This window comes from Pelophylax lessonae (genome assembly GCF_965119305.1).
Source record: "Pelophylax lessonae genome assembly, chromosome: 3".
Taxonomy (NCBI): Eukaryota; Metazoa; Chordata; class Amphibia; order Anura; family Ranidae; genus Pelophylax; species Pelophylax lessonae.
Window position 1 is genome coordinate 656,587,765 of NC_138770.1, and position 14,222 is coordinate 656,601,986.

General features: G+C 43.6%; 1 protein-coding gene across 1 annotated transcript in view; it reads right to left on the reverse strand.

Annotated features, from left to right (window-relative positions):
* RTN4 (reticulon 4) overlaps positions 1–14,222 on the reverse strand; it is a 133,957-nt gene that overhangs the window by 35,180 nt on the left and 84,555 nt on the right. The window contains exon 4 of the mRNA XM_082249290.1: positions 894–1,101. Coding sequence (XP_082105416.1) covers positions 894–1,101 — 208 coding nt within the window. The remainder of the gene's footprint in view (positions 1–893; positions 1,102–14,222) is intronic.

Genomic DNA, 14,222 nt, shown 5'->3' on the forward strand with positions numbered 1-14,222 from the left:
GAAATGCTAGTCCACGTTCCAGGCATTCGCCCCTGGGCGCATACTGCATGCAATGTCCAGCCCCCTGGGAGCTGTCAGCCACTCAAAGGTTGACAGGCTGCTGGCAGTGGGGCTGGACAGTGCACCCGTAACCTACGCTCGCAGCTAAAAACACAAGCTGCATGCATGGGGCCTTACAGGAAACCTTTTTTGAGAGAGGCATGCAGACTGACATTGCTTTTATGCTGCAAATGCTAGTTCCCTGGCTATCATGGTCACCCTCTTCCTTCTAAACTTAGTGCCCTTTACGTGGAACAAGCATACAAACCTACCTAATTTCACAAATCTGCATACAATGGTATTGAGTGTAGTTTGCCAATCCTGCTTCTGAAGATGCTGGTTATCTGGCTGTTGGCGGAGACCGCTCCCGTATGTCTCAGGACTGGTTTGCTGTAAAAGTGTTTAATTTTACCCATTCCCCATACAGCAAAACTGGCTGCATCTTTATGATGAACCTTTTGAATAAGTGTAACACTGACTACCAATTATTCTGCTGCACGGGTGATGGATGACCACATTCTTTATTGACTGACTAAACACAGGGGTCTCCAAATTTTCTACACAAAGGGCCAGTTTACTGACCTTCAGACTTTAGGGGGGCAGGACTGTTACCAGTGGGAGTAGAAAATGTCCTAGTGTGGGAGCAAAGAATAGCTCATCATTGGTGTCAGTGGGCAAAATAGTGCCCCACTGCTGGTGTCAGCAGATGGAATAATGCCCCATCATTTGGGTCAGTCATCAGGCCCCCGGGCCACAGTTTGGAGACCGCTAGACTAACACAATATAGTTACAAACAGCAATAAGTAAGACATGGTGTTTACATTTCATGAGATATAGTTCAAAATCCTACTTACTTAAATGGATGGCCGTCATCGGATTTCTGAATTGCTTGCAGCACCCCCTTGTATATTCTAAAGCTGATGGAGACAGACAGCAGGGCCAAGGCAATGTATGCGGAAACGCTCACTATGCTGAACACCGTCAGAGAGAGCAACAGGAAGAGGCTGGCACCGAACACCAGTCCGGATTTCTTTATATCCCGCCAGTACAGGAGGTCAACGACTAGAAGGAAGAGGAAGATGCAATTAGCAACAGGAAAAAAAATAAAAAATAGAATTTTTGTAAAATCTTACCGTAAAATTATTTTCTCTGAGTCCTCTGACAGTCGCCGCCCATTCATACAGTCTTCACGATTGGGTATTGGCTTGCTCCTGCGGAGAAGGCCAATACCCAATCGTGAAGACAGTATGAATGGGCGGCAACTGTCAGAGGACGTAAGAGAAAACAGCATGCTAGAAAACACATCTAATGAGGAGAGAAAAAAATTGGCAATAAAAAAACACTACCATTGTTAACAGGTAAAGTTCACCAAGGTATTTGCTATTATAGAAACGGCCTCAGGGAGGAAGGACATATTGGCTGATTGGCTGCCAGTCACTGTTTTGCGATTAGGCCAATCAGTGTTGTCATGCCTCCAGCATAAGAAAATAATTAATGCTATTCGAACTTGTAATACCAATGTTGTCCTCAAGATGCCACTGTGACAAAAGAATATTGTTGGACAGTACTTTATGGTATCTCTTGCTCTCTATTACTGGATATTAGTTCCACCCTTCTCTGAGAAAATCTCCATTTTAGACCTACCTCATGGACAAGCAGTCAACATCTGAGGTTGCTGTGGGAAGATTCCTGAACCCTTCTTGGAAGCATCGCTGGTATGCTCATGAACCGTTAGTTATATACTCAGTGCATATCAGAGGCGTAACTAGAACCTTCAGGGCCCTGATGCAAGAAACCATGAAGGGCCCCCCAGACCCCTGGCCGGGGCCCTTACCTTCAAGCCCAGGGCTCTTCCCACTAATCCTGGGGCTCTTTACACTCGTTGCATGGCCTTTTATTACGGTCCCGCAGCAGGATTCTTTCACAAGTTCTGCAGTGGGCCCCCTTTCTGCAATCTTGGGGCCTCCCCACAGTGGTGCAATGCCAGGGTCCGGTCGCAAGTGTGACCTTTGCAATCCTGGAAGTTTACCCACTGGTTTGCTACCGGGCCCCCTGGAGCATGGGGCCCGGTAGCGATTGCAACCCCTGCAACCCCTGTAGTTACGCCCCTGGTGCATATATTGTTTATGTTTGTACACTGATTGTATGCTTTATCTGTTTATTTACAGTTTCACCTGAAACCAATCCTATTTACATATCCATTCTGACTTGTATACGGTTTCATGTGACCACCATTATTTCACTGGAATAAAGCCTCAAGTTACAAAAGGACTGGTTACTATAGAATTGAAGGTTTAGCTGTATGTTGAGCTGCACACGCCTGGGGCATACGTGTAGTGAGAACAGAACAAGTGTATTGGCATGATCAGGGGATACGGAATATGTCAGTGTGTATGTCTGCAGTATTCCAGAGTTTAATTTAAAGTGCTACTCCAGCCAAAACACCAAGTTTTGGGCAGATTCAGAAAGGATTAGAACCGGTCGGCTATTTACTGCTACCTAATCTATAGCCAGTCGTGTGTCTCAAACCAAGCGAAATACTGCAGTGTCTGTATAATGCACAAACCTAGAAAAAAAAAAAAATGCAATTTATTTTTTTTTTTTGAATAATGCCTGCAAAACATTGCAACTGCAATCAGCGCGTTGTGGGTATAATGCACAGACTCCTGCAGACCCTTCCTCCAGCCCCAGGTCTTTACCGAGGTATGGACTTACCCTTATGGGGCTGGAGGAAGTAAACCATGGACTGCTCCTGCTGTGATGTCACCTCACTTGTGCTAAACTGAGATCTGCCGCAGTGGCAGATGGGACGTCTTGTCTTTCCATTCACAGAATGAATGTCGCAGCTGGGCGGGGCAGAGCTACGCACAGCCATGCCCAACAATGCTGCTTATTTATAGTGCACACTCTTGAACCCTATAACCGATGAAAAACTTGCCTTGTTCTACTGAAAGATAGTCTTGTGTGGCTTTTTCATAAGGTTATCTGAATGCAACAGATGATTACATAATACTCTGTTCCAATGAAAATGACTGAAACAAATACAATGCTGCAGGGAAGAGCATTCTGCAATTGAAAGGGGGATTAGAGGGGGGGGGGGGATTAGAAGGATGTGACCATGTTTCAGGTTACTCCCTAAATATGGAAACATGGTCACAATGGTAGACTAGTTCTAAAGGCTCAAGGTTTTTTTACCTTCATGCATTCTATGCACCTAATCACCACCGCTGAAACAGAAAGTTTGGACAGCACAGGCGCTGTATCCAAAGCTGCATCACAAATAAAACTGCAGCCCGTGGACCAACTGGTCTGCTAAATCAAGAAGCAGCGGGGACCTGCTCACCCCCCAGACCCTGGCGCAAAAGCTTAGCCCGTTCAGTTAGGGTCTGAGACACCAGGGCTGCGGCAAAAACTGGCCGCAATGTCGAACCAGCCATAGTAAACATGCTGCGTGCCACAGCCTCCACTTTCCTGTCAGCCGGGTCCTTAACCACTTAAGCCCCGGAGGATTTGGCTGCTGAAAGACCAGGGGGTATTTTGCGATTCGGCACTGCGTGAATTTAACGGACAATTGCGCGGTTGTGCGACGATGTACCTAAACGAATTTGATGTCCTTTTTTTCCCCACAAACAGAGCTTTCTTTTGGTGGGATTTGATCACCTATGCGATTTTTTGATCATGCGATAAACAAAAAGAGTGTAAATTTTGCAAAAACAACAATATTTTTCACATTTTTTTTATATGAAATTCCCCAAAAAAAATGTAAAAATCAAAATGTAACATTTTCGGCCAATTTGTTTTATGCTACATATGTTTGGTAAAAAAAAAAAAAAGCGTATTTTGATTGGTTTGTGCAAAAGTTATCGCGTTTACTAACAAAGGGAAAGATTTTTGTCATTTTTTTTGTTTTTTTTTTTTTAACGCGTAATGGCAGCGATCTGCGATTTTTTTTGCGGTACTGCAACATTGGGGCGGACAGATCGGACCCTTGACTGACATTTTTGGGGTTACCAGTGACATTTCTACAGTAATCAGTGCTTTACATATGCACTGTTACTGTAAAATTACAGTGAAGGGGTTAACTTTATTTGAGAGGGAGGGGCTGTGTGTGTCCCTAGGGGCGTGATTCTAACTGTGATTGGCTGTGGCTTTAGCTGTAGGAACAATGATCAACGGTCCTACATAGTAGAACCGTATGATCATTGTTTCTACACAGGGGAGAATGACAGGCGGCTTGTTTACACTAGCCGCCTGACTTTCTCCCTCTCCCCCGACATCGGGTCCGCCGGTCACACGCGGGGGGGGGGGGGGTGGGGGGGGGGGGGGGAGTCCGTGGCGGCGCGCTTGCTCCCCAGAGCCTCACAGGCTAGTGACATACCGATGCGTCACTCTGCCTGTGAGGGGCTGACCGCCACAGTATATGTACTTGCAGGTGGTTAAAGGACGGGGATTCCTCTACTGGGATGGACTAGTCCACTTTTTTTTTTTTTAAGGGACTCCTCAAAAGCATAACATACAGCAAAACGTTTGGGGAACACAAAGGGCAATTTTGGTTGTTCCCATTCCCTGCAGGAAAACCTGTCAAAATAAGGCACATAAGGAAACACCTTTAGAGTGTTAGGTGACTTCTGCATACCAAACGACAGCCACATCCTCCATTTTTAAAGTCTCACCCACTGCAGTGATAAGTGCGTCTACCACCTATTATCACCTATCACAGTTTTACTTGAAACAGACTATTATTGATTTATTATTGTATTACCACTAATTTGTCCCGTCGCTGGAATTTGGACATATCACTTTGGTGTTTTAAGCACTTGTCACTTTATAGTCACTATATTGCCTTTATTTTCTCTTCACTTATTAGTCACATATATTATCATTTTTTGCTTTTTGTCATGTATATGTTGTGAGGTAGATTTGTTATCATCCAGTTTTATACACTATCCAGCATATGTCACTTTAAATTGGGGCCGTCACCCGTGTCACTTTATGCACTGTTGCACCTATATCCATTTGTGTTCATTCATTGGTACCAATATCACCTTCTATATTATTTGTTGAGTGCATAAACATCGTTACACCTGTATTCGTCAGGTCACTTCAATTCAATATATAGCTACCTCATACCAATATTACTATTTTATGATCACTATAGCACACGTCACTTTAGAGGGACGTATATGCACATGTCACTTTGATTTACTGTATATTTTTCTATATACCACATTTTTTATACCATTTTTATATATCATATTTATTATCCTTTACCATATATCGATTGTATTTATACACTTGGCAATTTATACACTTGGCACTTTACTCAATTCGCAAACAGACAGCGCCACCCCCTACCCCCCTTTTCACTATACTATATAGTATTTCGACTATAGCATAGGGAGGCTGCAGTCTACATTGCCAATATATCCATTACTCCATAAGCGCAGAGTCCTCCATCCTTTATACTTATTCATATTTACTATTCTCTGAATGGCACCAATGCCAAATGGCCAACCTCCTGTCTTCCGAATGCTGTAGGGCAGTCGCTCAGCACAAGATCCAGAAGTTAGTGGAGATCGCTGGAGTATTGGATGATTTTTTCCAGCTTCCAGAGGCATCAGACAGGTATGGTATATACATAGTTACATTTATCCAAGCTGGACCAACGTTAACTATGTAAAAACATCAATACCTGGAATTCTTCTTGAAGTTCTTTTTAGAAAATCTGTATATTTTCTTTGTGCTTTATACAATAGAAGTGTGTGCTGATGCAATGGCCAATGTAACACGCTGAGGACACAGAAGAGTACAGCAAATACAAGTGTAGAAATAATTGTGAAGAGAACAGTGAGTGACTATCTGACAATGTGTTTCATTTGCTTCTAAATATGGTTCAGTTCACAGTAAGATAAACATGGAAAAGGCTCATTACCTAATAACACCCTGAGAATGTGCCAAACATGAACAAACTGCCATAACCCAACAAGAACTGGTTACTTCTACAACAGCACTACACACAACGGCACCCCTACATTATATATTTTTTAAAGCCGATGCCCTAGAAAATAAAATTGGTGGGTTTTTGGAATTTTTTTTTTTTTTAGGTCACACTGCATTTGCACAATAGTTTTTCAAAACGCAATTTTTTTTATTTTGTTTGTGGGTGAGGGAGGAATCGACTTGAATTTTAATGCAAAGAAAAAAACCAACCATACATAACCCAATTTTTGGTAAAATAAAATATAAGATTATGTTACACCGCGTAAAGCGATACCAGACATGTCACGCTTTAAAAAATTGTGCACAGCAACAAAACGAACTACATTTAATATCCATATGCGATGCTTTAGAAACCTTTAGGGTTACCACTTTAGATTTACACAGGAGGTCTGGTGCTAGCATTATTGCCTATGATCAGACGTTTGCGATGATACCTTACATGTGTGGGACGATCGATGTTCATGTGCATGCTGGACCAGCGTGCGCGTTTGCCTTTGCGTGCAAACACGGGGGAGAGGAAGTACTTTAAGCAACAGTGGAAAGGAAAAAAAAAAAAAACTTTAAGGTTCCGTTCACATGTAGGCGTTTTGGGGCGTTTTTGGGGAGTTTTTCTGCTCTAGGATCAGCTCTCAAAATGCCCAACAAGACAAATCCTATTCATTTCAATGGCCCCTGTTCACATCTGAGCGTTTTGACGCTGTGAGCAAAACGCCCAACGCTCAAAAAAGTACATGAGCTTCTTTTTGGGCAGATTACAGGCGTTTTCTATTGGTCTCTATTCAATCTAAAAACGCCTGCACAAAAAAACGCCTGTAAAAACGCCCATAAAAACGCCCGTAAAAACGCCAAGATGTGAACGTAGCCTAAAGTTTTTTTTTTGATCACTTATTGCTGGCACAAGGAATGTTACCCATCCCTTTATTGAGAGATCTGGGGTCTATAAGATCCCAAATCCCTCCTCTGCCCGTAAAAGCATTCAAAAACATTGATCTTGATTTTTTTTTTTTTTAAATGGCGCTGTTTACCTTTGGGTAAACTGGAAGTGATGTCCGGTCATAGCTTCCTGGTTACCAAAGCTAAGAGCAGTTCAAAGCTGATCCCGGCTTTGTTTGGTTATCTGACCAGCCGGCAGATGCCCCAGCTGGTCGCTCGGATCTCCCGATGGGATGGGAGAGCACCAGAAAGCCATGGAAGGTGGCTGGGTGGTTTATACAACCCTTCCCACTGCTTGTAAAAGCTAGGCCTGCTTTTACAAGAGAGACGACTGCCAGCTCTAAAAACAACGTACCACAGCCACGACAAAATGAGAAAGCATGATACAAAAGCACAGAAACCTCTGAAAATGGAACTCACAGGGGTGTAAAACAGATTACAGCTGACATTTCGAGGGGCATGTCCTCTTCTTCAGAACCAAGTGGTCTCTACCATCTTACTCTTAAATAGAGAACCTTCCACTAGCCCTTGCTGCCCAGGTGGAGGGGAGGACCTGTTAACCAAGCCCCTTGGACCAACTATGTGTTCTGTATCATATGCTGGGAGCCCTGGAGGTGGTCCCATGGGGGCCCAAGATGACAGGTCCACCCCTCCCCCCTAGGTGGGAGGGGGCTAGAGAAAGGTTCTCCATTTAAGAAGAGAGTAAGATGACAGATCACTTAGCGCTGAAGAGGCCATGCCACTCAAAACACGTCAGCAGTATTCTTAGGTTTACAACCTGTGAGTTCCATCTTCCAAGATCACCTTTGAGGTTTCTGTGATTTCTATCACACTTTCTCATTTTATGGCATTTAAAAAATAAAAGGTTTCTTTTTGTGAACATTTCAGGCAAAAACGTCAACTGGGCTGGATACATTTAAAAAAATTCAACTACTTTGTTTTACAAAGAAAACTGGGAGTGGTTGAATAATAAAAAAAAACAAAAAAACAAACACAAAACTGGTGGTTGTCATCTGCATGAAAAACTGCCCACAATCCCCTAAGGCTCCATGTACATGGGACGTTAGAAAAAACGTGCTGCAAAGCAGCTGTCAAACGTGCTTTCAGTAGCTTTTTCCATTGGCGTTATTGCAAGTTTGGCCACGTTGCTTTTAGCAGCATTTTTTCTGCCTCCATTCAAAATCAATGGTTCCCTATTGGAGCCTATTGATTTGAATGGAAGTCGCACCGCAAGTCGGATCAGGAAGGGCCAGGTTATGCCCACCCATTCCGCTCAGAAACGTAATTCATAGAAGCCACACTAAAGCTTCTATGAATGAAAAACCATTTACGAATGGAGAAGGGCAAATGTTTGAAAGGCCTGCCCCCCCCCCCATTTATAGTACAGCTTCTATGAATGGAGGAACTGGGTGAAAATAGTGGGCATTAATCTAGCACCCTTGATTACTGCAGCAAGGAGTGGGGGGGGGGGGAAATTGTTGGAGAAAGATTTCAGCTGACAAAGGAGACATCAGCACAAGGGACATAGCCTACTGACTTTGTAATGTCCTCGATATGGATTTTTGTTCCATTTAAAATACATTTAGGCTACAGAATCCCATAATAAATTCTGCCCTATACATAGTGTTGGATACAAAGACAAGGAGAACTCACTGCTCCAGGTGAATCAGGAAGCCTGGTGATATACAGGTGCACGCCTCGGCTCGCCTCCACAGACAATTAATGTAGAAGAAATGGCTGCACTCCAAGTATAATCAAGATTCAGGTTTATTGACCGAACATCCCAATGTGGCAAACAGGTAGACATACTAGTGTGTGAAACGCGTCTACCTGTTTGCCAAATTGGGATGTTCGGTCAATAAACCTGAATCTTGATTATACGGAGTGCAGCCATTTCTTCTACATACATAGTGTTGGGCTAGATATGTAGGGGCCCATCAATAAAATTAAGGAGACCCACCATGGGCTCGAAATTATAAACGCTAAGAAAAAACTGAATTTTTGTAAAGTCTTACCTGTAAAATTCCTTTCTCTGAGTCCTCCAACAGTCGCCGCCACCTCCAAGTCATCACTATTGCGGAGTGGAAGTCAATACCCAATAGTCATGACTTAGAGGTGGCAGCGACTGTCGGAGGACGTAAGAGAAAACTGAATTTTTGTAAAGTCTTACCTGTAAAATTCCTTTCTCTGAGTCCTCCGACAGTCGCCGCCACCTCTAAGTCATCACTATTGGGTATTGACTTCCGCTCCGCAATAGTGATGACTTGGAGGTGGCGGCGACTGTCGGAGGACTCAGAGAAAGGAATTTTACAGGTAAGACTTTACAAAAATTCAGTTTTTTCTTAGCGTTTATAATTTCAAGCCCATGGTGGGTCTCATTTTAATTGATGGCCCCTACATATCTAGCCCAACACTATGTATGTAGAAGAAATGGCTGCACTCCGCAATAGTGATGACTTACAGGTGGTGGCGACTGTCGGAGGACGTAAGAGAAATACATATTTCACACCCAAATAACCACAAAAGTGTATTCTGAATATTTTAAAAATGGCCTAATCTTCAAGGCAAATATTCCATAAAAACATCTTAGGAGTTTTCCTTTGGATCAGGACTAGCCATTGGATATTTTGGGTGGGTTTAATGTCCTGGTATCCAATTCCTTTCTGAGGTGTCAGAACTACTTTCATTTCCTACTTCAAGCTAGAGGAAGAAAGGAAAGAGTCTAACTAGTTGCTAAGTGTGCCGCAAACAGGTCATCTTTCAGGCACTCTAAAGAGATCCATAATTTATTACCAAGCATAAGAGCATAATAAAAAATGCTGTTATGCACACTATGCAGATACCCAGATCCATCAAGCTGTTAATGGTTAAAGCAAGTCAATTACCTCTTAAGAGGCTTTTTTTATTATTATTTTTTTAAAGCCTGAGGAGCAATTACAGCAAATACATAGCAGCTTGCCATAGCCTAGTATAGAGACTAATGAGTGATTACCGGATTGGTTACCATAAAGCACCGAGTTAATACAGGAGCCCTCCAGTGACGCTGGAGGAGTATGTTAATGAGCACTAGAATTGGGTCTACAGGACAGCAGGGTATAAAAGCCATGAAGGGAACACATGGCAGCCTGAAAATGACACCATGCTGACTCTTCCAATCTTTAATCCATGGAATACGAAGGGCAGGAAAGGTCTGCAGCTCTCTTAATATAGAAGACAGGGATAGTATCTAGCTGATGTTCAGGTGCTATATGTCCAGTGCAATCTTGTAACGAGAGCTTGCGGCAGTAAGGCAGTTTAAACCCCAGCTAAGTAGTAAGCAAATAAACTGTAATGTACCAAGATAAAATAAATAAAAAAATAAAGGTTTCCAACATAAAGAGGAAGTAAACCCTCCTCTGACACTTTTACCTATAGGTAAGCAAATATTAAGGCTTACCTATAGGTACTGTAAATATCTCCTAAACATGCACCGTTTAGAAGATATTTACCTTACATGCAGCCAGTGACGTCACTGGCGCATGCGCTCTGAAGGAACGGCCGCTGGTGCCGTTCCTTCAGAGCCCCGTGCTGTGACCGTCGGCTCCCGCGGTGTGCGCGGGAGTGACGTCCCCGCGGCTCCGTCCAATCAGATGACTGAACATGTCGCCCGTCATACAGGTAAGCGGGCGGCACGGCGGGGGCTCGTTCTAAGGTAAGTATTTCATAATGAGCTAGTGTGCGATGCATACTAGCTCATTATGTGGTTCTCTTTCAGGTTGTAAAAAAAAAAAAATCGTATATGAGTTTACAACCTCTTTAAGGCTACACAAGGTGAAAATTCCATTGTGGACTAACAAGGGTAAGAAGGGGGTCTTCGAGTTGAAGTTTGAACATGACCAGTGATCAGAAGAGGATTAACCTGGGCACAACAGTTCACATATGTGCCCGGCATGGGATCCGGTGCGTTCCTGTTCAACAGTTCAGGCCCGAATTTTTGACTGAATTCATACCGGAAGCGGACCCAAACACAGACAGGACCCTTTTGGAATGTGGACCAGGACCGCCCTGGACCTGTGTGAATTGATTTCATTGAGCGCTGGTCACAACTCGCATGTCATGGATCTAATTTGCACATGTGAACCCAGCCTGACTCTAAAGAAAACTCTGAATGCAATAAGCACGTAGAGCGCATGAGTCAAACACAAGGCCCGCCGGCCGAATCCAGCCCTCCGGGCCATTTCATGTGGCCCTCGCACCTCTCCTGCAGCTGCAAAGGAACTGTAGCCCTCCTCCAGACCCTGTACTTTCTGCTTCCCAACACTGCCTCTAGCTTCTTCCCAGCAGCAGCCCAAGTTAAGGGTGGTGCACTGTAATGTAAGGGAGGGTGGGGGACTCCACTTCTGATGGTGGGGAGTCTCCTGACTTCTTATGTAAGGGTAGGGGATGCTCTGGACATCTAGTCTTACAGATAAAACCGGCCATTTTGAGGGCAATCATATTGCTGGTGCGGCCCTCGAATAAACTGAGTTTGACACCCCTGACGTAGAGGATTGGCACCACAGCTCAAGTCAGCAAGCACAATGAGCCCAGAGGTAAATCCTAGTGTACATTGACCCGTGCTTCATGTGCATTTATCACAAAAGGTGAAGGTGAGCAGCTATGCAAGTGCTGATATGTACAAACCCTGTTCAGCACCAGCGCCAAAGCAAACATTTCATCCTCCGGTATGAACACCAGAAACTTTGAAATGCAAGCACATAGGAGGTCTGCACCACATCTCATCTAGCACAGAGCCCAAGGGTCATTTGAAGTGTACATCGACCAACAATGCAGGTTGGTAAAGGTAAGCAGCTATGCAAGCGCTGATGTGTACAAACACTGGTCTGCACCAGCATCAAAGCACACATAGTGTTTAAACTGCTGCACAAGTACATTACCGCATACAAGCTTTAATCCATTCTTTAGTAAACAAGTTGCTCCTCCTCTTCACCATCCTCCACCATTTTAAGATAAGGCCTGCCCTTTCTTGCTTTGGCAAAGGTGAGCTCAGCATACAGTCTGTGAAAGGCCTGCTAGTACAGAGACTTTTCAGCTTGCTGGAACATTTCTGCAGCCAACTCTTGAAATGTTGCTAAGCCCTTCATTGCTCCATTACAAGCAATCCCACTTGGGTTGCACCACTATAAAAATTCATCATTCTAAAGAATGCATCAGGAGGAATGAAAATGCTTCCATTTTATTAGAAAAAGCTAGATTCCAGTAAGGTTATGGATAAGTCTGGGAACTATGGTTCTTGCGTCTCTTCTGGACTCCAGTAGTGAGATCCTCCTTCCAATGGGGGACTCAGCCACTTACAAAGCATCAACATACATATCAGTACAAAATACATTTTTATTTTTTTAAAAAAGGAAAAAAGAGTTTACTCAAAAAAAAAAAAAAAAAAAAAAAAAAGAAAAAAAAAAAAGGTATGCAACCCCACCATACTATAAAATATTCAGCTTTCGTGTTGTGTTTAATTGGGGAATCCATTGTAGTGCAACCATTGGATGGGATGTATTTAGCCAATAGTGGACTTTGTGAACTGATGTTTTGGGTGGATCTAATAAAGTGGAGAACATTGTAAATCCCCCATCTCCTCCATAATCTATAGAACGAAAGCAGTAGATCAATCATTTCCTTCCTTTCTCAATCTAACTTATCACCTAAACAAAAAAAAGCTGTACTTATTCAGTAACCCATTACTTTAGTGAAACCAAACCCATGGACCAAGGTTTTCATAGATATCTACATCCATCAGTGATAGAAGCAGCAAGGCCCAAAAGTTCCACTCATTAAAGTGAAGTGCCACTTGAAGCACCCTGTGACTGCTGCACTCTACATCAGTCTCTCAACCTTTCCGGTCTCAGGGAACCCTTGCTAAAAATGACAGACTATCTACAACTCATAATACATTAGAGTGATGGTCAGTGGAAAGATTGTTCCTTAGGCCTCTTTCACACGGGCGTTCCGTATGTCTGTATATCATCCCATCCGTTTGTGGGTGATATACGGACATAATGCATGTCAATGGGATTGCGGATGACCATCCGCTGAAATCCGATTTGCGTCCTTTCAGTTCTGTTCCGTTTTTTGGAACGGAACAGAACCCTATTTTTTCTTCCGTTTAAAAAACGGAAAGGACGCAAAATCGGATGTCAGCGGTGTCATCCGCAATCCCCATAGACTTACATTATGTCTGTATATCATCCGCAAACGGATGGGATGATATGCGGACATATGGACCGGATGACATAAGCGTCATCCGCGTCCGTAAAAAAAAAAAAAAGTGCCAGAGCGGATCGCAATATGGTCCGCTCCGTGTGAAAGAGGCCTTAAACTTGTGGTCATTGGGAAGGGGAAGGGGAAGGGGAAGGGGAACGGGGACCCCCCCCCCCCCCACACCTTACAGACTGCTAAAAAGATCAAAAGGTGTTAGTGGGAACTTATCTGAGAAGCAGAAAATGCTCATTGCTCAAGGAACCCCTAGCAACCTTTAGACCAGTGGGTCTCAACTCCGGTTCTCAGGACCCACTAACAGGCCAGATTTTAAGTATTCCCTTGGGGAGATGCAGACTAGAATACTGCAATCACTGAGCAGCAAATTATATCACCTGAGATGTATTTCAGTTATCTTGAAAACCTGGCCTGTTTGGGTCCTGAGGACCGGAGTTGAGAACCCCAGATCTAGAAGAATCCTGGTTTACACAATCAGAACTTCCTATACATGGCAATGGAGACGAGTTACTGTAGAACCTGCCCATGCCAAGTCCTACCATTGGATTCTACATTCCAAATTATGCAATTTACTACATTGGAATAATTCTGAACATATCAAGCCGCGCTCTACAGCCAATACCACGCTCTACAGCCAATACCGCGCTCTACAGCCAATACCGCGCTCTACAGCCAATACCGCGCTCTACAGCCAATACCACACCCAATACCAATAAACATCTCCATATACATTTTTTGTTAAAAAATTAAGTAGGCATTTATGGCATGATCAGACCAGGCAACAACATGGGAAATGCTGCTGATGATTTATTTTTGAAGGTGCAACTTCCACGAGTTAATTAACAGTATTGTGCAAGTTCTTTTGGCACATTGCAGTTCCAAAAAAAGTGCTGTACTTGCTTTCCAGCACACCAGCCCAGTAGGAGAGCAGTCATTTTGCCTCATCTTGCAGTGGGAGGACTGTGGTGAACTAGCTGCCCCATGCAGTCTTACCACAC